At 46.0% G+C, this 19989-nt stretch overlaps 1 protein-coding gene across 1 annotated transcript in view; it reads left to right on the top strand.

The window, feature by feature from the left end:
• The window catches only part of FAM166B (family with sequence similarity 166 member B), a 35881-nt gene that overhangs the window by 13748 nt on the left and 2144 nt on the right, over positions 1 to 19989 (top strand). The window contains exons 4-5 of the mRNA XM_033929243.1: positions 9511 to 9640; positions 13783 to 14004. Coding sequence (XP_033785134.1) covers positions 9511 to 9640; positions 13783 to 14004 — 352 coding nt within the window. The remainder of the gene's footprint in view (positions 1 to 9510; positions 9641 to 13782; positions 14005 to 19989) is intronic.

The raw sequence follows: 19989 nt of genomic DNA on the forward strand, positions 1-19989 counted from the left end.
AAGATATTACTCCCAGTTATCTAGAGAAATGCATTCACTCTGACTTCTTGTTCTACGGGGAAAAGGCCTCAGATATGGAGCCTCCGCATAGTCACAGACTGAATGAATCGGCCTAGTTACCACGCTCCTTGCTCCAGTCATCGGCCATAAAAACCCGTTAACTTAAATTCAATTATTGAAGCTCAACTTTTTCCAACTTCTTAAAACGTATATTTTTTTGTATTTTTTACCTTTTATATTTCTAACTTTATATATTTTCTATTTCATTTATATAACTTCATAATTTATCATTTTTCCTGTAGAACAAGAAGTCATGGAGTGAATGAACTTCTCTAGATAAGTGGGAGTAATATCTTTTCTAGTATAGTGTATAACTTCTGTTAGTGCCAGGAGCCACACGTGCCCCAGGGTTAGTTCAGCTGGTAGCTGCCAGTAACTTACGAGACGCTTACCACCACGGGCTGAATATCACCCCCCCCAGATTTCACTGTCGCGATTCTAATATGGTGTAAGCCGCAACGATTCCTAGCTGACATTTGCGGGAGACAAGCGTGGGCATGGTATGGGTTTGGGTGGGTTTGGGTGGGAGCAAGAGAGGCGAGGGCATAGGCGGCAGGTCAGAGTGCCTCGCTGTCTCCCTCCTGCCCCTTCCCCCGAGCACAGTGTGCAGAGTCTCCACCTGTCCCTTTCCTACTGTTAGGGTTAAAAAACCGCCTTGAGTAATTTTTGCCAAATGTGTGAACTTTCTCTCTTTCACTGTTTTCACCCAAAGGTTGGTTTTCTTTTAAACCTATTTTCAGGAATCTGATCCCAGATAGAGAATGGCACGGTAGATGTTACCCACGGCTTGCCGCGAGTAGCCGCGGGTAACCCTCCAAAACAGTGGAGGGGGAGAAAGGTGCTCACCGCCCCGTGGAACAGTGAATGGCCTTGTCCCCGCAGTTGAGGAAGGGAACGCGCACGGCCCCCTCCCTTCTTCCTACCTACATCTATCTCCCTCCCTTCCCCTTACCTTCGCGGCGCGTTTTAAGGTTTGAGACTTGTTGAAAGCCGCCGGAGAGTACGTGCAGTCACGTGAGTGTGTGGGCAGAAGCTTCTCCTCTGACGCAGCTTCTCTGACGCAAACCTTAAAACGCGCCACGAAGGTAAGGGGAGGGAGGGAGATGCACGGACCGCCCGAGCGGTGCTGAAGGGCAGTGAGGTGGCGAGAGGGAAGGGTGGATGCTGCGGGGACGGCAGGGATGGGGCGGTGAAGGGGACGGTGGTCCAGTGACGGGGACAGATTTTTTTCCCCCCGTGTCATTCTCTAATCCCAGATTCCCAAATATCCCTTCACAAGCAATGTTCCCCAAATATGAGCACGGACGCCAGAAATGAACCTAAATAATCAAACTAGTTTATTGAAAGAATTAACTTAATAATTACAAGAAAGAACTGAACTAGTGCAGCTGGTTAATATATAAACTGGAGGCAAACGGATGAATTTCAAAGTCTGAGCCCATTTTTAACTTAAGCAGTCAGCTCGCTCTTACGCTATCCTCAATATTATAACTGTAAATCCCTCCTTGTATGAATGAATAGCGTGGGTTTTAGCGACGGCAGCGGTGGTAACTGCTCCAACGCTCATAGAATTCCTATGCGTTTGTAAAAGGAGGGGTTTAATTAAGTCAAAGGAAGATATATACAGTAAAATCTCGTTATAACGGACTCGTTTATAACTGAATATCGTCTATAGCGGGCGAAGTCCGCTGGTCCCGGCCGTGTGCCTTTACCAACATGCAGAAAAGCACTGCATATAGCGGACTCGCCTGTAACGGAATTTCGCATATAACGGACAATCAATGTGGTCCCCAGAGCCGCTTTTAGCTGTAGTTTTGTTCGGCTATAACGGACACGCAGGCTCCGCCTACAAGGCGCATGGCCTGCTGGTCATACAGTAACAAAATGGCTGAGAAGTCTGCTACGAAGCGTCGTTCTATAACATTAGATTTAAAATGCGAAATCGTTGTTTTAATCAAAACAAAAAAAGATGTTGCTGATATGCTTGTGCAGTGACTGTTGTTCATTGATTGTACGTTGTTTCAAGTTGACCTAAATAAAGTTTTTACAAAATGCAACTCTGGATTGTTTTGCCAGGTCCCTTGAAGTCCGTTATAACGAGATTATACTTTACTAGTCTTTAAGCCCGTTACATTAACGGGTGCTAGAATATATGTCTATATTTTCTTTTTTTCTTTCTGTCTCTCTCCCCCTCCGTTTCCCTGTGTAGCGCTGTCTCTGCTTTCTTCCTCACTTTGCACTCTCCAGCTGTAACATTACTGCCTCGCTTTTTCTCCTGCAAGCATGTCTGCTCTCTTTCTCATCCCCAGTCTCTTTGCTCTTTTTCTCTTCTTGCAGGGGTCTCTCCTCTACTTTCTCTATGTGTTCCCGATTCCTGCAAACCTCTATGCTCTATTGTTTTCTCTGTATGCTCCTGATCTTGTGTTTCCCTGTAGGTATTTATTCCTATTTTTTTCCTTCTTCAGTCTCAGCTCTTCTTTATCTGAACATTTCCTTCCTCAGTCTCTCCAATTTTCTTTCCTTCTTCAGTCTCAGCCCTTCTTTATCTGAACATTACCTACCTCAGTCTCTCCAATTTTCTTTCCTTCTTCAGTCTCAGCCCTTCTTTATCTGAACATTTCCTATCTCAGTCTCTCCAATTTTCTTTCCTTCTTCAGTCTCAGCCCTTCTTTATCTGAACATTTCCTTCCTCAGTCTCTCCAATTTTCTTTCCTTCTTCAGTCTCAGCTCTTCTTTATCTGAACATTTCCTTCCTCAGTCTCTACAATTTTCTTTCCTTCTTCAGTCTCAGCCCTTCTTTATCTGAACATTTCCTTCCTCAGTCTCTCCAATTTTCTTTCCTTCTTCAGTCTCAGCTCTTCTTTATCTGAACATTTCCTTCCTCAGTCTCTCCAATTTTCTTTCCTTCTTCAGTCTCAGCTCTTCTTTATCTGAACATTTCCTTCCTCAGTCTCTCCAATTTTCTTTCCTTCTTCAGTCTCAGCCCTTCTTTATCTGAACATTTCCTTCCTCAGTCTCTCCAATTTTCTTTCCTTCTTCAGTCTCAGCTCTTCTTTATCTGAACATTTCCTACCTCAGTCTCTCCAATTTTCTTTCCTTCTTCAGTCTCAGCTCTTCTTTATCTGAACATTTCCCACCTCAGTTTCTCCAATTTTCTTTCCTTCTTCAGTCTCAGCTCTTCTTTATCTGAACATTTCCTTCCTCAGTCTCTCCAATTTTCTTTCCTTCTTCAGTCTCAGCCCTTCTTTATCTGAACATTTCCTACCTCAGTCTCTCCAATTTTCTTTCCTTCTTCAGTCTCAGCCCTTCTTTATCTGAACATTTCCCACCTCAGTCTCTCCAATTTTCTTTCCTTCTTCAGTCTCAGCCCTTCTTTATCTGAACATTTCCTACCTCAGTCTCTCCAATTTTCTTTCCTTCTTCAGTCTCAACCCTTCTTTATCTGAACTTTTCCTTCCTCAGTCTCTCCAATTTTCTTTCCTTCTTCAGTCTCAGCTCTTCTTTATCTGAACATTTCCCACCTCAGTCTCTCCAATTTTCTTTCCTTCTTCAGTCTCAGCTCTTCTTTATCTGAACATTTCCTTCCTCAGTCTCTCCAATTTTCTTTCCTTCTTCAGTCTCAACCCTTCTTTATCTGAACTTTTCCTTCCTCAGTCTCTCCAATTTTCTTTCCTTCTTCAGTCTCAGCTCTTCTTTATCTGAACATTTCCCACCTCAGTCTCTCCAATTTTCTTTCCTTCTTCAGTCTCAGCCCTTCTTTATCTGAACTTTTCCTTCCTCAGTCTCTCCAATTTTCTTTCCTTCTTCAGTCTCAGCTCTTCTTTATCTGAACATTTCCCACCTCAGTCTCTCCAATTTTCTTTCCTTCTTCAGTCTCAGCTCTTCTTTATCTGAACATTTCCTTCCTCAGTCTCTCCAATTTTCTTTCCTTCTTCAGTCTCAGCCCTTCTTTATCTGAACATTTCCCACCTCAGTCTCTCCAATTTTCTTTCCTTCTTCAGTCTCAGCTCTTCTTTATCTGAACATTTCCCACCTCAGTCTCTCCAATTTTCTTTCCTTCTTCAGTCTCAGCTCTTCTTTATCTGAACATTTCCTTCCTCAGTCTCTCCAATTTTCTTTCCTTCTTCAGTCTCAGCTCTTCTTTATCTGAACATTTCCCACCTCAGTCTCTCCAATTTTCTTTCCTTCTTCAGTCTCAGCTCTTCTTTATCTGAACATTTCCCACCTCAGTCTCTCCAATTTTCTTTCCTTCTTCAGTCTCAGCTCTTCTTTATCTGAACATTTCCCACCTCAGTCTCTCCAATTTTCTTTCCTTCTTCAGTCTCAGCTCTTCTTTATCTGAACATTTCCTTCCTCAGTCTCTCCAATTTTCTTTCCTTCTTCAGTCTCAGCTCTTCTTTATCTGAACATTTCCCACCTCAGTCTCTCCAATTTTCTTTCCTTCTTCAGTCTCAGCTCTTCTTTATCTGAACATTTCCTTCCTCAGTCTCTCCAATTTTCTTTCCTTCTTCAGTCTCAGCCCTTCTTTATCTGAACATTTCCCACCTCAGTCTCTCCAATTTTCTTTCCTTCTTCAGTCTCAGCTCTTCTTTATCTGAACATTTCCCACCTCAGTCTCTCCAATTTTCTTTCCTTCTTCAGTCTCAGCTCTTCTTTATCTGAACATTTCCTTCCTCAGTCTCTCCAATTTTCTTTCCTTCTTCAGTCTCAGCCCTTCTTTATCTGAACATTTCCTTCCTCAGTCTCTCCAATTTTCTTTCCTTCTTCAGTCTCAGCTCTTCTTTATCTGAACATTTCCCACCTCAGTTTCTCCAATTTTCTTTCCTTCTTCAGTCTCAGCTCTTCTTTATCTGAACATTTCCCACCTTAGTCTCTCCAATTTTCTTTCCTTCTTCAGTCTCAGCTCTTCTTTATCTGAACATTTCCTTCCTCAGTCTCTCCAATTTTCTTTCCTTCTTCAGTCTCAGCTCTTCTTTATCTGAACATTTCCTTCCTCAGTCTCTCCAATTTTCTTTCCTTCTTCAGTCTCAGCTCTTCTTTATCTGAACATTTCCTACCTCAGTCTCTCCAATTTTCTTTCCTTCTTCAGTCTCAGCCCTTCTTTATCTGAACATTTCCTATCTCAGTCTCTCCAATTTTCTTTCCTTCTTCAGTCTCAGCCCTTCTTTATCTGAACATTTCCTTCCTCAGTCTCTCCAATTTTCTTTCCTTCTTCAGTCTCAGCTCTTCTTTATCTGAACATTTCCTACCTCAGTCTCTCCAATTTTCTTTCCTTCTTCAGTCTCAGCCCTTCTTTATCTGAACATTTCCTATCTCAGTCTCTCCAATTTTCTTTCCTTCTTCAGTCTCAGCCCTTCTTTATCTGAACATTTCCTTCCTCAGTCTCTCCAATTTTCTTTCCTTCTTCAGTCTCAGCTCTTCTTTATCTGAACATTTCCTTCCTCAGTCTCTCCAATTTTCTTTCCTTCTTCAGTCTCAGCTCTTCTTTATCTGAACATTTCCTACCTCAGTCTCTCCAATTTTCTTTCCTTCTTCAGTCTCAGCCCTTCTTTATCTGAACATTTCCTATCTCAGTCTCTCCAATTTTCTTTCCTTCTTCAGTCTCAGCCCTTCTTTATCTGAACATTTCCTTCCTCAGTCTCTCCAATTTTCTTTCCTTCTTCAGTCTCAGCTCTTCTTTATCTGAACATTTCCTTCCTCAGTCTCTCCAATTTTCTTTCCTTCTTCAGTCTCAGCCCTTCTTTATCTGAACATTTCCTTCCTCAGTCTCTCCAATTTTCTTTCCTTCTTCAGTCTCAGCCCTTCTTTTTCTGAACATTTCCTTCCTCAGTCTCTCCAATTTTCTTTCCTTCTTCAGTCTCAGCTCTTCTTTATCTGAACATTTCCTTCCTCAGTCTCTCCAATTTTCTTTCCTTCTTCAGTCTCAGCCCTTCTTTTTCTGAACATTTCCTTCCTCAGTCTCTCCAATTTTCTTTCCTTCTTCAGTCTCAGCCCTTCTTTATCTGAACATTTTCTACCTCAGTCTCTCCAATTTTCTTTCCTTCTTCAGTCTCAGCCCTTCTTTATCTGAACATTTCCTTCCTCAGTCTCTCCAATTTTCTTTCCTTCTTCAGTCTCAGCTCTTCTTTATCTGAACATTTCCCACCTCAGTCTCTCCAATTTTCTTTCCTTCTTCAGTCTCAGCTCTTCTTTATCTGAACATTTCCCACCTCAGTCTCTCCAATTTTCTTTCCTTCTTCAGTCTCAGCTCTTCTTTATCTGAACATTTCCTTCCTCAGTCTCTCCAATTTTCTTTCCTTCTTCAGTCTCAGCCCTTCTTTATCTGAACATTTCCCACCTCAGTCTCTCCAATTTTCTTTCCTTCTTCAGTCTCAGCTCTTCTTTATCTGAACATTTCCTTCCTCAGTCTCTCCAATTTTCTTTCCTTCTTCAGTCTCAGCTCTTCTTTATCTGAACATTTCCTTCCTCAGTCTCTCCAATTTTCTTTCCTTCTTCAGTCTCAGCCCTTCTTTATCTGAACATTTTCTACCTCAGTCTCTCCAATTTTCTTTCCTTCTTCAGTCTCAGCCCTTCTTTATCTGAACATTTCCTTCCTCAGTCTCTCCAATTTTCTTTCCTTCTTCAGTCTCAGCTCTTCTTTATCTGAACATTTCCCACCTCAGTCTCTCCAATTTTCTTTCCTTCTTCAGTCTCAGCTCTTCTTTATCTGAACATTTCCCACCTCAGTCTCTCCAATTTTCTTTCCTTCTTCAGTCTCAGCTCTTCTTTATCTGAACATTTCCTTCCTCAGTCTCTCCAATTTTCTTTCCTTCTTCAGTCTCAGCCCTTCTTTATCTGAACATTTCCCACCTCAGTCTCTCCAATTTTCTTTCCTTCTTCAGTCTCAGCTCTTCTTTATCTGAACATTTCCTTCCTCAGTCTCTCCAATTTTCTTTCCTTCTTCAGTCTCAGCTCTTCTTTATCTGAACATTTCCTTCCTCAGTCTCTCCAATTTTCTTTCCTTCTTCAGTCTCAGCTCTTCTTTATCTGAACATTTCCTTCCTCAGTCTCTCCAATTTTCTTTCCTTCTTCAGTCTCAGCTCTTCTTTATCTGAACATTTCCTTCCTCAGTCTCTCCAATTTTCTTTCCTTCTTCAGTCTCAGCCCTTCTTTATCTAAACATTTCCTTCCTCAGTTTGTCCAATTGCAGCTCTCTTGCCCTCTAAGCCCCTGCTGCAAGTGGCTGTGCATTTCTTCTCTCCAGCTCCCCTTTCCCGACAAACCTGCGACTCCAGCAGCATGTGCAGTACTCTACACACGCTGCTTCGGGGCCTTCTGCCCTGATTTACTCTGGCACGTCCCTGATGACATCATCAGAGCAAATCAGGGCAGTAGAAGGGCCCGAAGCAGCGTGTGTAGAGTGCTGCACACGCTGCTGGAATCGGCGTTTGGAGTCGGGACCGTGAAGAAAGTAGCGGCTGGAGTCTTTTTTTGGCGCTTCCCTTCCTGCCCTGTAAGGTGTCGCCGCGGTTCCTCTTGATCCCCGCCAGCGTCGGAAGCCTTCTCCGACGCTGGTGCGGCTTGTTGAGAGGAGCCGACAGGAGAGCAGGATGTCCAGCGCTGGGGTCCAGTCCTTCCAGCGAGTGTAGGTAGGTGCTGGGGATTCGCGCATGCGCATTCCTGCGGCCACAGACCTACTGATCACGGAATCACGCCGATAGGAGTGCGCATGCGCGGCTAGCTTTTTATTATATAGGATTAGTCTTTAAGCCCGTTACATTAACGGGTGCTAGAATAGATGTGTCTGTCTCTTCCTTTCTGTCTCTCTTTCTCTTTAGCCGCTGTCTGTCTGTCTGTCTGTCTTTCTTTCTCGCTCCTTGGCCGCTGTCTGTCTCTCTGGCCCCCCTGTCTGTTTGTCATTCTTTCTGTCTGTGTCTCTCCCTGGCCCCGATTGTCTGTCTGTCTCTCTGTCTCTCTCTGGCCCCCTGAGCAAGCCAAGATTGCTGCCTGCCTCCCAGCACACCCCTCCCCCCAAAGCAGCCCCTTTTCCTTCTCCCCCTCCACTTCCCTGTGCAGCAGTAGCGGCCGGACGCCTCGCAGCCTCAAAGGACAATTGTTCTTTCGGTTCTCGATTACTCTAGTTTGGTATTCCTGGGGGTACCGATGTCGGCTTGTGGGCGCTTGTAGGTAGCCCAAAATTCAGCGATCAGAACTCTGTTTAGTTTGGGGAGACGGAAACACGTGACAGAATATTATGTGGGGATCCCCACCAGCCACAGCAAGGATCAGCAATTACTTAAGCATTGTTGAAATAAAACCAGAAATGCATTCCCTTTTCTTTTGAACACAACACAAAGACATCTGCTATATACAGTACATTTCCCAAAGCTAACATATGTATTTTAGTCAATAAATTCTTTTTTATACCTTTGTTGTTCGTCGGCAACAGAACTTTAAAAGATTGCTGAAACGGCACCTTTTTTGCCAGATGAAATACAGGTTATGAGACTGTGGGGTTAACGAGGAAGAGATGATGACAGTAAGGTGCTGGTCGCCTAGGTATTTTATGGTTTGTAGTTTTGCTCTGTTTTGTGGGGGTGTTTATTGTCCATCTTGTATGTTGGTTTGTAACAAGAGATTCCTTAATAGAGCATTATCATTCCAAGCAGGCAAATGGAATAAATGTTTAACCCTTTCAGGACCATAAGGATCGTAGGCCAATTTTTGTGGTTTTGACGACATTTTTATGGTAAAAAGGGCTTGCAGATGCCAAAAAATTGATTTTTTTTATGAAATATCATTATTTTTATTTAAAAAATCAAGCTTCTGGCTTATGGACAGTGTGGCAAGTGAACCTTCTCGTCAATCTGGCAACGACGCTAATGAATGAATGTCGGAACCAGTTTGTTTACATAAAGGCAGTATCATATGGAATCCGTACATATCAAATTTAGAACTGTAGACTATCCCAATCAAAATTTATAGGATTTTAAAGTTATGGGACAAATATGTCCCTTGGTCCTGAAAGGGTTAACCAACTTTACTTCAAACGCACTTTCTCAGCAAACTTTTAGAAAGTCGATCGAAATCTACGTCTTTGATAAATTTCTCTGACCCCCATTTGATGTATTCCTAAAACACTTCCAGTCAAATCTGATTAACCTTAACATGCTAATGTAATCTCTTCCTCTGTAAACCGCTCTGAACTGTTTGTGGTATTGCGGTCTATAAAAAGAGAGTTGTTATTATTATTATTAACGCACCCTGGGTAAGGGCGGGATATAAATAAATAAACCAAACCAAACCTACTGATGCCTGAGTTCAATTTAGGTATTGCTAGGTGTGATTTTTATAAACGGTGCCTAACTAAAGATCAATGAGCTATGCACCCTGTTCCTTGGCTCCTATCTCTTAGGCCTTTGTGTAGTGACTGTGTTCTGCCTCTGATGGACATTACTATTCATCTTTCAGCTCCTCACCGCCAAGTACAGGACCCAACTTCCTCCTTTGGTCCAAGGACCGCCATCGTATAGCGCCTTCAGAGATGACGACTCCCCCTACTCCATGGAGGATAACAACCCCCACAAGTACTTCATGTCAGGTTAGCAGTGGCAGAGCCTCGTAGGCATGTTAGGCAGAGGAAGGAAGGCTGGAGGTCCTTGGCAAAGCTGGAGAGCCATGCGGGGAGAGGGCGAGGAGGACTGGAGCTCCCATGTGGAGACAGGGAAAAAGACAGCTGCAAATTTGTGGGGGGGGGGGGGACAGAAAGAGAGAGGCTAGGGATCCACTGGGGATACGGGGAGAGAATGGCTGAATATCTGAACAAGAACAAAAAGAAGAGTGTGGATCCATGGAGGGTTTGGGGGATGAAGGCTAGGTCCATGGGGGGAGGGAACGGGGGGAAGACAGCTGCAAATACAGTGGAGACATAAAGAGAGGAAGGCAGCAAATCCATGAGTAACACAGTAAATGACGGCAGATAAGGACCCGAGTGGTCCATCGAGTCTGCCCAACCATACATTAATCATTTAGTTTAAAATGGTCCTTTTTCTTAGATATTTCTGGGCCAGTAACCCAGAGCTCTGCCCAGTAATGTGCTTAGGTTCCATCTACTGGAGTTTCCATCATAAGTGCGGGAGACCTATGGGGGTTAGGGACAGGAAAGGTGCAATTCTGTAGGGAGGGCTTGCAACGGGATCCAGAGGGGCTGCGAAGGAGGCAAAGGGAGAAGTCTGCAAAGTTATTGGGGTGGGGGAGACGGGGAGAGGAAGGAGACGGTGAAGGAAAACAGCAGATCTATTACAGGGACTTGGGGGAGGAAGACGGAGGAGCAAAGCTGGAGATCAGGCAGGGGGTGGGAAGACAGAGGAGGAAGGGGAGACAGCACAGGGGGAGAAAGGGTACAGCTGGATGGGCAGGGGGCACAGGGAGAAGGCTGCCAGTCTGGAGGGCCCACAGGGAGAGGGAGGGGGGAGATCTAGAAATTTGTGCTGGATTTTTCTAGTCCCAAGAATTCCCAAGTACTGAACATCCTGAATGGTGTTACCAGACGTCTGGGGGAACCTGGACATGTCCTCTTTTTAGACGATTGTCTGGGTGCCTGGATGGACTTTCCAAAACCCAATAGTTCGGGTTTTGGAAAGCCCTGACTTCTGGGTCGCGTCTGGAGGGCCTCTGAGCATGTACGGATGATGTCACACACCCTCCAGACGCGGCCCGGAGCTTGGAGAAGAAAGATGAGGCTTTGTGGGGGCGTGGCTGGAGGAAGAATGAGGCGGGGCTGGAGGTAGAGTGGGGCGGAGCTATGCGTCTGGGTTTCTACGTTGGAAAATATGGTAACCCTAATCCTGAAGACTGCAACAAAATGCATAGGGGGGGTCTGACTAGGGTTATCAGGTGTCCGGATTTCCCAGGACATGTTCTCCTTTTGAAGGAATGTCCTGGGGTCCGGATGGCTTTTCAAAACCCGGCTCTTTTTCCGGGTTTTGAAAAGCTTCCAATGTCTGGATAGCTTCGCGTCGCATTTGCGCATGCTTGGATGCCGTCCCAATGCACAACCAGGTTAAGAGGGGCGGGACAGGGTGGAACGCGGGGAAAATTGGTTAGGCCTGGGGGCGTGGCCAAGGCACCAGATTTTCCTTCAGGAACATCTGGTAACCCTAGGTCTGACTATGGTGGAAACTTGGAGGACGTGAAGTCCAAGTAAACACCAAAAAGTCCAATGGGACAGAGAACCCATGGGTATAAAACAGTAGAAAAGGAAGTGGGAACGGACAATGAGCACTCCACTGAAGATCACTGATGCAAAACCAACTTGTTTATTGCATAAAAGGACACAAGCAGAAGCTGTGGAGCCGACACAGCACTGTGTTTCGGGGTCTGAGGAACATCTGCATCAGGGGTCACTAAACATAAAAACGTAATGCAACATGTTAAAACACATCATATAAAAATTAAAAATTTCTCCTAAGCCATTCAAGTAAATGAATAAATACAGTCAAACCTTAGTTTACGAGTAACCAGGTTTGCAAGTGTTTTGCAAGACGAGCAAAACATTCTCGCAAACCGAGTGTTGACTCGATTTGTGAGCACCCCCCCCCGATAACCGGCATCGCTCCCCCCTGCTCGCAAAGGGCCCACCCACTCGAACCGGCATCCCCCCCCTTGCGAACCGGCACCCCCTGCCCAAACAATTTGAACTTACCCCCCCCCCCCGTCTGGCACCGGCACGCAGCCCACAGGACGTGCCGGTGCCGCTAGAAGATCTTCCTGCCTTTGCCGGGCCTTGAGCATGCATCTGCGCATGCTCAAGGCCTTCTAATTCTCCCTCTCGCTGAGATTTTCAGCAGAGGCAGGAAGATCTTCAAGCGGCACTGGCACGTCCTGTGGGCTGCGTGCCGGTGTCAGATGGGGGGGGGGAAGTTCAAGTTGTTCAGGCGGGGGGTGCCGGTTCATGCAAAGGGGGGAGTGCTGGTTCGCGCGGGGGGGGGGGGGGCCTTTGTGAGCAGGGGGGAGCAGCGCCGCTAGTCTCGGTGGTGGTGGGGGTGGGAACGTATCAAAGCGAGTTTCCATTATTTCCTATGGGACAACTCACTTTGATATACGAGTATTTTGGTTTACGAGCGTGCTTCTGGAACAAATTATGCTCGTAAACCAAGGTTCCACTGTACATATAAATATAATGAATAATACATATATCGAAGATATATATATGTGACAAACAAAACATATGATTATGTTTATGCAAATACCTAAAAATGGAACCAAACCTCTGGCATATATGTTCACAGATGGCAGGTCTGGGATAAAACAAAGCTTTGTAGTAAAAATATGGAAATGGGACCATCCAAATACCACATTTCATCAGGAGAAAAACTCTTAAAAACATAATATTTACATAAGACAATAAAAGAGCGCAAAACACGATGTTAATGCAGAAAATCTCAAGTGTAGCCTCTGGCTTAGGGATAAAAATTTTTATGATGTGTTTTAATACATTGCGTTATGTTTTTTACGTTTAGTGACCCCTGATGCAGATGTTCCTCAGACCCCGAAACACAGTGCTGTGACACAGCTTCTGCTTGTGTCCTTTTATGCAATAAACAAGTTGGTTTTGCATCAGTGATCTTCAGTGGAGTGCTCATTGTCCGTTCCCACTTCCTTTTCTACTGTTTTATACCCATGGGTTCTCTGTCCCATTGGACTTTTTGGTGTTTACTTGGACTTCACGTCCTCCAAGTTTCCACCATAGTCAGACCTAGGGTTACCAGATGTTCCTGAAGGAAAATCTGGTGCCTTGGCCACGCCCCCAGGCCTAACCAGTTTCCCCCGCGTTCCACCCTGTCCCGCCCCCCTTAACCTGGTTGTGCATTGGGACGGCATCCAAGCATGCGCAAATGCGACGCGATGCTATCCAGACATTGGAAGCTTTTCAAAACCCGGAAGTTCCCATTTCCTTTTCTACTGGAAACTTAGAGGACACATGTGAAAGTTGTGCATTTCAGTGTCGCTGAGGAGCACTTCTGAGCTCCAAATTCAGGGAGCTGCTAGGAATGTCTAAGCTGCAGTGCAGATGGCTAGGAAGCCATTTTTTTGTTCGCTTTGGGCTCTGAGGTTTTGTTGTGGCCTAAAGGGATGTCCCTACCAGAGAGTGGCCAGATACTGAGAGATGATGCTATGCCTATCACTGCACAAAGTCAACGAGTCTTCTCCTTCCCTACCAGTTGGCTTGAAGGAGTTGGTCTGGGTAAGTGTGGGCAGTCAGGCCTTATATCTAGGGCTGCCAGATTTTCCAATCGGAAAATCCAGACGCTCACCCCAGGCCGCTCAGTTCTACCTATCCCCGCCCCAATCCCACCCATTGCCTTCTCTTGCCGGGGAAGCGCAGATTTCCTCCCGCCCGACGCGATTTGAGGAGGCTTTTCAAATCCCGGACAAAGTGCTGGGTTTTGAAAAGCCATCCGGACTCCTGGACATGTCCTCAAAAGGAGGACATGTCCGGGTGACCTGAGGTCCGGATTTCCCCAATCTTATATCTGGCTCTGTTACATCTCCCCCTGGCATCCACTTGCTTGGATACTTGCCCCACAGAACACGAACCACTGTGTCTTGCTCATTCCATCACTTCTTTAGTTCTAAGCTACTCCAAACAAGCTATAGTTGACTTGGTCATGCATATTACAGACACAAAAACATGTACTGTGTCTTCAACATCTGCTGACTGTCATTTTATGCCATCTACAGGTTTCACTGGGTATATACCACGTGCCCGTTTCCTAATTGGTACTGGCTATCCAGTAACTACAAACCGTGCGCTGGTGGAATTTGGCCAAAAGCTCCAGAAGAAGAACAAGGATTCCAGCATGGCTTACGAGGCTGGGAAACAACACCAAAGTCTGCCTGACATTTTCAGTATCTATCACAGTAAACTGGGCTTGCTGCCAAAGTATACAGGCTATATACCAGGTGAGTGAACATAAGATTTGCCATACTGGGACAGACCGAAGGTCCGTCAATCCCAGTATGGCCAACCCAGGTCCCAAGTATCTAGCTAGATCCCAAGTAACAAAACATATTCTATGCAGCTTATCCTAGGAATAAGCAGTGGATCTCAATAATGGCCTATGGAAGATAACCAAACCTTTTTTAAACCCTGCTAAGCTAACTGATTTCACCACATTCTCTGGCAACAAATTCTAGAGTTTAATTACAGGTTGAGTGAAGAAATATTTTCTCCAGTTTGTTTTAAATCTACTACTTAGTAGCTTCATTGCATGCCCCCTAGTCCTAGTATTTTTGGAAAGAGTAAACAAGTGATTCATATCTATTTCCTCCACTCCACTCGGTATATTATAGACCTCTATCATAGCACCCCGAGCCATCTCTTCTCCAAGCTGAAGAGCCCTATCCTCTTTAGCCTTTCCTTGTAGGGAAGTCGTCCCATCCCTTTGATCATTTTTGTCGCCCTTCACTGTAGTTTCAAGTTTATTAGGTTTTTATATACCGCCTATCAAGATTATCTAAGTGGTTTTTACAATCAGGTACTCAAGCATTTGCCCTATCTGTCCCGGTGGGCTCATAATCTATCTAACGTACCTGGGGCTATGGAGGATTAAGTGACTTGCCAAGGGTCACAAGGAGCAGCACGGGGTTTGAACCCACAATCCCAGGGTGCTGAGGTTGTAGTTCCAACCACTGCGCCACTCGCTCCTCCAGTACCTTTTCTAATTCTGCTATATCTTTTTTGAGATACGGCGACCAGAACTGCACATAGTATTTGAGGTGTGGTCGTATCACAGAGCGAAACAAGGGCATTATAACATTTTCCTCTTTGTTTTCCGTTCCTTTCCTGATAATTCCTAACATTCTCTTTACGTTCTTAGCCGCCACCGCACATTCAGCTGAGGGTTTCAATGTATCCTTAACGATGACACCTAGATCCTTTTCCTAAGATGAAGGTTCAGCACTCTCCAGAAGCTCAGGGAACCACTCAGTTCTTGCTCTCTAACACAACCAAGAGAAAATGGTAAAACGTGACTGCACGTACTCTCCGGCGGCTTTAAACAAGTCTCAAACCTTAAAACGCGCCGCGAAGGTAAGGGGGAGGGAGATAGATGTAGGTAGGAAGAAGGGAGGGGGCCGTGCGCGTTCCCTTCCTCAACTGCAGGGACAAGGCCATTCACTGTTCCACGGGGCGGTGGATGGCCTTGTTCCCGTACCTGCGGTGAGCACCTTTCTCCCCCTCCACTGTTTTGGAGGGTTACCCGCGGCTACTCGCGGCAAGCCGTGGGTAACATCTACCGTGCCATTCTCTATCTGGGATCAGATTCCTGAAAATAGGCGGCATAATTTGAGGTTACAGGGAGGAAGACTTAGAAGCAATGTTAGGAATTCTTCTTCACGGAGAGGGTGGTAGATGCTTGGAATGCCCTCCTGAGGGAAATGGGGGAGAGGAAAACAGTGATGGAATTTAAAAAAGCATGGGCTAAAAATAGAGGATCTCTAATTAGAAAATGAAGAATGTAAATTAAAGAGCTAAGGCCAGTTCTGGACAGACTTACACGGTCTGTGTCCCATATGATTTGGTGTAGGATTGGGTCTGGGGCGAACATTGATGGGAACTCCACTGACTTGGAACATGAGGATCTTACTGGCCAGACTTTATGGTAGATATCCTGCAAACAGGATGGTTGGATAGGCTGGAGTAGTGCTGCCCGATTCACGATTCAAATAGGTTCACGATTCACTTCGGGTGAATCGATTCGAATCGATTCAAAACAAAAAAAAAAAATCGGCTTCCCGATTCGGCTGACCCTCCCCCCTCGCCCCCTAAAGCAGAAGCGGCAGCTACTCTTCCTGATAATTCCTAACATTCTCTTTACGTTCTTAGCCACCACCGCACATTCAGCTGAGGGTTTCAATGTATCCTTAACGATGACACCTAGATCCTTTTCCTAAGATGAAGGTTGTGACAGGGACACGGACAATGCAGCACTCTCCAGAAGCTCAGGGAACCACTCAGTTCTTGCTCTCTAACACAACCAAGAGAAAATGGTAAAACTAAAGGGCATAATTTGAGGTTACAGGGAGGAAGACTTAGAAGCAATGTTAGGAATTCTTCTTCACGGAGAGGGTGGTAGATGCTTGGAATGCCCTCCCGAGGGAAATGGGGGAGAGGAAAACAGTGATGGAATTTAAAAAAGCATGGGATAAAAATAGAGGATCTCTAATTAGAAAATGAAGAATGTAAATTAAAGAGCTAAGGCCAGTTCTGGACAGACTTACACGGTCTGTGTCCCATATGATTTGGTGTAGGATTGGGTCTGGGGTGAACATCGATGGGAACTCCACTGACTTGGAACATGAGGATCTTACTGGCCAGACTTTATGGTAGATATCCTGCAAACAGGATGGTTGGATAGGCTGGAGTAGTGCTGCCCGATTCACGATTCAAATAGGTTCACGATTCACTTCGGGTGAATCGATTCGAATCGATTCAAAAAAAAAAAAATCGGCTTCCCGATTCGGCTGACCCTCCCCCCTCGCCCCGTAAAGCAGAAGCGGCAGCGCTACTCTTGCTGGCCGGCTGTTGCTGCACCTTCTATAGAGGGCAAGGGGGGAGGGTCAGCCGGTTAGTGCTGCTATCCAGCTTCCCCCCTAGCGTCCGGTTTCCCCCCCCCCGGCGTCCGGCTTCCCCCCTGGCTTCCCAATTCCCCCACTAGCCTCCCCGCACTATTTACCTTATAGAAGCAGCCTGCAGACAAGATCGCGGTGCTAGCGATCTTTACACTGCTTCGGAGCTATTTCCTCTGCCGCGGTCCCGCCCCTCCTCTGACATCAGAGGCAGGATCGCTGCAGATGAAAATCTCAGAAGCAGTGCAAAGATCGCTAGCACCGCGATCTTGTCTGCAGGCTGCTTCTATAAGGTACACGGTGCGGGGAGGCTAGGGGGGAAGCCAGACACCAGTGGGAGGCCAGGGGGAACACGCAGGCCTTCCTGGAGGGGGGTGAGCAGTCCTTCGGGGTGGGGGGTGGGACAGGCCTTCAGGGGGGACAGGCAGGCAGGCCTTCAGGGGTGTGATACAGGCCTTTAAGGGGGGAGGACAAACCTTCAAGGGGAGGAGATAGGCCTTCAAGGGGGGACAGGCCTTCAAGGGGAGCAGGCAGGCATTCAGGGGTGGGATGCAGGCCTTTAAGGGGGGGGACAGGCCTTCAAGGGGGGGACAAGCCTTAAAGGGGGGGGGAGACAGGCCTTCAAGGGGGGGACAGGCCTTTAAGGGGGGGACAAGCCTTCAAGGGGGGAAACAGGCCTTCATGGATGGTGGCACAGGCCTTCAGGGGGGACAAGCAGGACATTAGGGGTGGGGGTGCAGGCCTTCAGGGGGAGGTGCAGGTCTTTGGGGGGCACAGACCTTCAGGAGAGGGGGGCCCTGGTGTAGAAGTACAAGGAGGGAGGGAGGGAAGGGGGGGGTTCAAAGAGACGTGCATATGCCGGACTTTGGGTTGGAAGAAATAATGGGTCTGAAAATAGAGGAGAAGGATAGAGATGATGGACAATGAGATTTAGGGAGGGAAGGAACAGAAAGGGAGAGAAGTTGGACACAAGGGATGGTGTGGAGGGGGGGATAGAGATACTGGATAGGAGGGTAGTTGGGAAAAGAAAGGAAGAAATGGTGGACCCTGGGGTGGTGGGGAAAGCGGGAGAGATGCTGGATGAAAGGGTAGTTAAGAAAAGGTGGATCTGTGGATGGAGTTGAAAAAAAGAAAGATGCCAGACCTCCGGGGGAGGGAAGGGAAATGGAAGGGGAGGCGGAGATGGCAGATGGGTGGTTAGCATGGAGAAAGAAGAAAGAAGGAGACCCTGGCAAGCAAATTATCAGAAGACAACCAGAGCCTGGGACCAACAAGATTTGAATAATGACCAGACAACAAAAGATAGAAAAACTAATTTTATTTTCTGTTTTGTGATTACAATATGTCAGATTTGAAACGTGTATCCTGCCAGAGCTGGTGTTAGACCGCAAACGTGAGCTAGGATTTAAGAGAGAGAGGAAAAGTCTTTTTTGTTTGTTTATTTTGTTTACACCACAGCACCAGTGTGGTTTGGAGAAGCCAAAGGGGGGTGAAAAAGCCATAAAATAAACCCACCAGGATGTTTGAAAAAAACACCCAATTGGGCAGGAAAATCGAATCAAATCGAAAAACCAATTCAATAGGCTGAATCGAATCAAATCGAATCAAAATTTTTTTTCCTGAATCGGGCAGCACTAGTCTGGACTGAGCTTGGACGGCAACTTCAGCATTTGGAACTTAGGACAATACCAGATGGACTTTACAGTTTATGACCCAGAAATAGCAAAGAAGAGACAAGTTAATTTAATCGTGTATTTGTAGTGGGTATAACTAATCGGCAGACTGGATGGACCGTTCAGGTCTTTATCTGCCGTCATTTACTATGTTACTAGTGGATCAAATGACAAATTGTTGCTCAGAACGTCTAGACAAATCTTTCCGCTATCTGTTATGGCACAAAGACGTTCATCTCCTAACACCACTGAAGTCACACCAATGTTCCGCCAACAGACCGCCCACTCCACTTTTAGACCATCTTTACTGAAGCGTCCAGCACTACAGAGAGCGTTTTTGAAAATATTTGATTATATGCTTTGAATATTTTTTGCCTACATGGCCCCCACCCCCCCCCCCCCTTGTGACAGCCCTGTATCGACTCCTGTGAGTGCCAGGAGCTGTGCATACATAATACTCCAAAAATATGATATCTTCCTAAGCAGCATCAAAAAGATATAAAAAAGATGGAGTCGGTCCAGAGGAAGGCTACTAAAATGGTGTGTGGTCTTTGTCATAAGGCGTATGGGGATAGACTTAAAGATCTCAATCTGTATACTTTGGAGAAAAAGTGGGAGAAGGGAGATATGATAGAGACGTTTAAATACCTACGTGGTGTAAATGAGCATCAGTCAAGTCTCTTTCATTTGAAAGGAAGCTCTGGAATGAGAGGGCATAGGATGAAGTTAAGAGGTGATAGGCTCAGGAGTAATCTAAGGAAAGACACAGGGGGATTGCGAAGATCTGCAACGTGACATAATCAAGCTCGAGAAATGGGCAGCGACATGGCAAATGAGGTTCAATGTGGACAAGTGCAAAGTGATGCATGTCGGGAACAAAAATCTCATGCACGAATACAGGTTGTCTGGGGCAGTACTTGGAGAGACCTCCCAGGAAAGGGACTTGGGAGTTCTGATCGATGAAGCCGTCCGCACAATGTGCGGTGGCGGCGAAAAGAGCGAACAGAATGCTAAGAATGATCAAGAAGGGGATCACAAACAGATCGGAGAAAGTTATCATGCTGCTGTACCGGGCCATGGTACACACCCCCCCCCCCCCCCACCTGGAATACTGCATCCAGCACTGGTCGCCGTACATGAAGAAGGACACAGTACTACTCGAAAGGGACCAGAGAAGAGCGACTAAAATGGTTAAGGGGCTGAAGGAGTAGCCGTACAGCGAGAGTTCAGAGAAACTGGGCCTCTTCTCCCTTGAAAAGAGGAGATTGAGAGGAGACATGATCGAAACATTCAAGGTACTGAAGGGAATAGACTTAGTAGATAAGGACAGGTTGTTCGCCCTCTCCAAGGTAGGGAGAACGAGAGGGCACTCTTTAACATTGAAAGGGAATAGATTCCGTACGAACATAAGGAAGTTCTTCTTCACCCAGAGAGTGGTAGAAAACTGGAACGCTCTTCCAGAGGCTATTATAGGGGAAAACACCCTCCAGGGATTCAAGACAAAGTAGATAAAGACAGGTTGTTCAACCTCTCCAAGGTAGAGAGAACGAGAGGGCACTCTCTAAAGTTAAAAGGGGATAGATTCCGTACAAACGAAAGGAAGTTCTTCTTCACCCAAAGAGTGGTAGAAAATTGAAACACTTTT

This window comes from Geotrypetes seraphini, chromosome 1 (genome assembly GCF_902459505.1).
Source record: "Geotrypetes seraphini chromosome 1, aGeoSer1.1, whole genome shotgun sequence".
Lineage (NCBI taxonomy): Eukaryota > Metazoa > Chordata > Amphibia > Gymnophiona > Dermophiidae > Geotrypetes > Geotrypetes seraphini.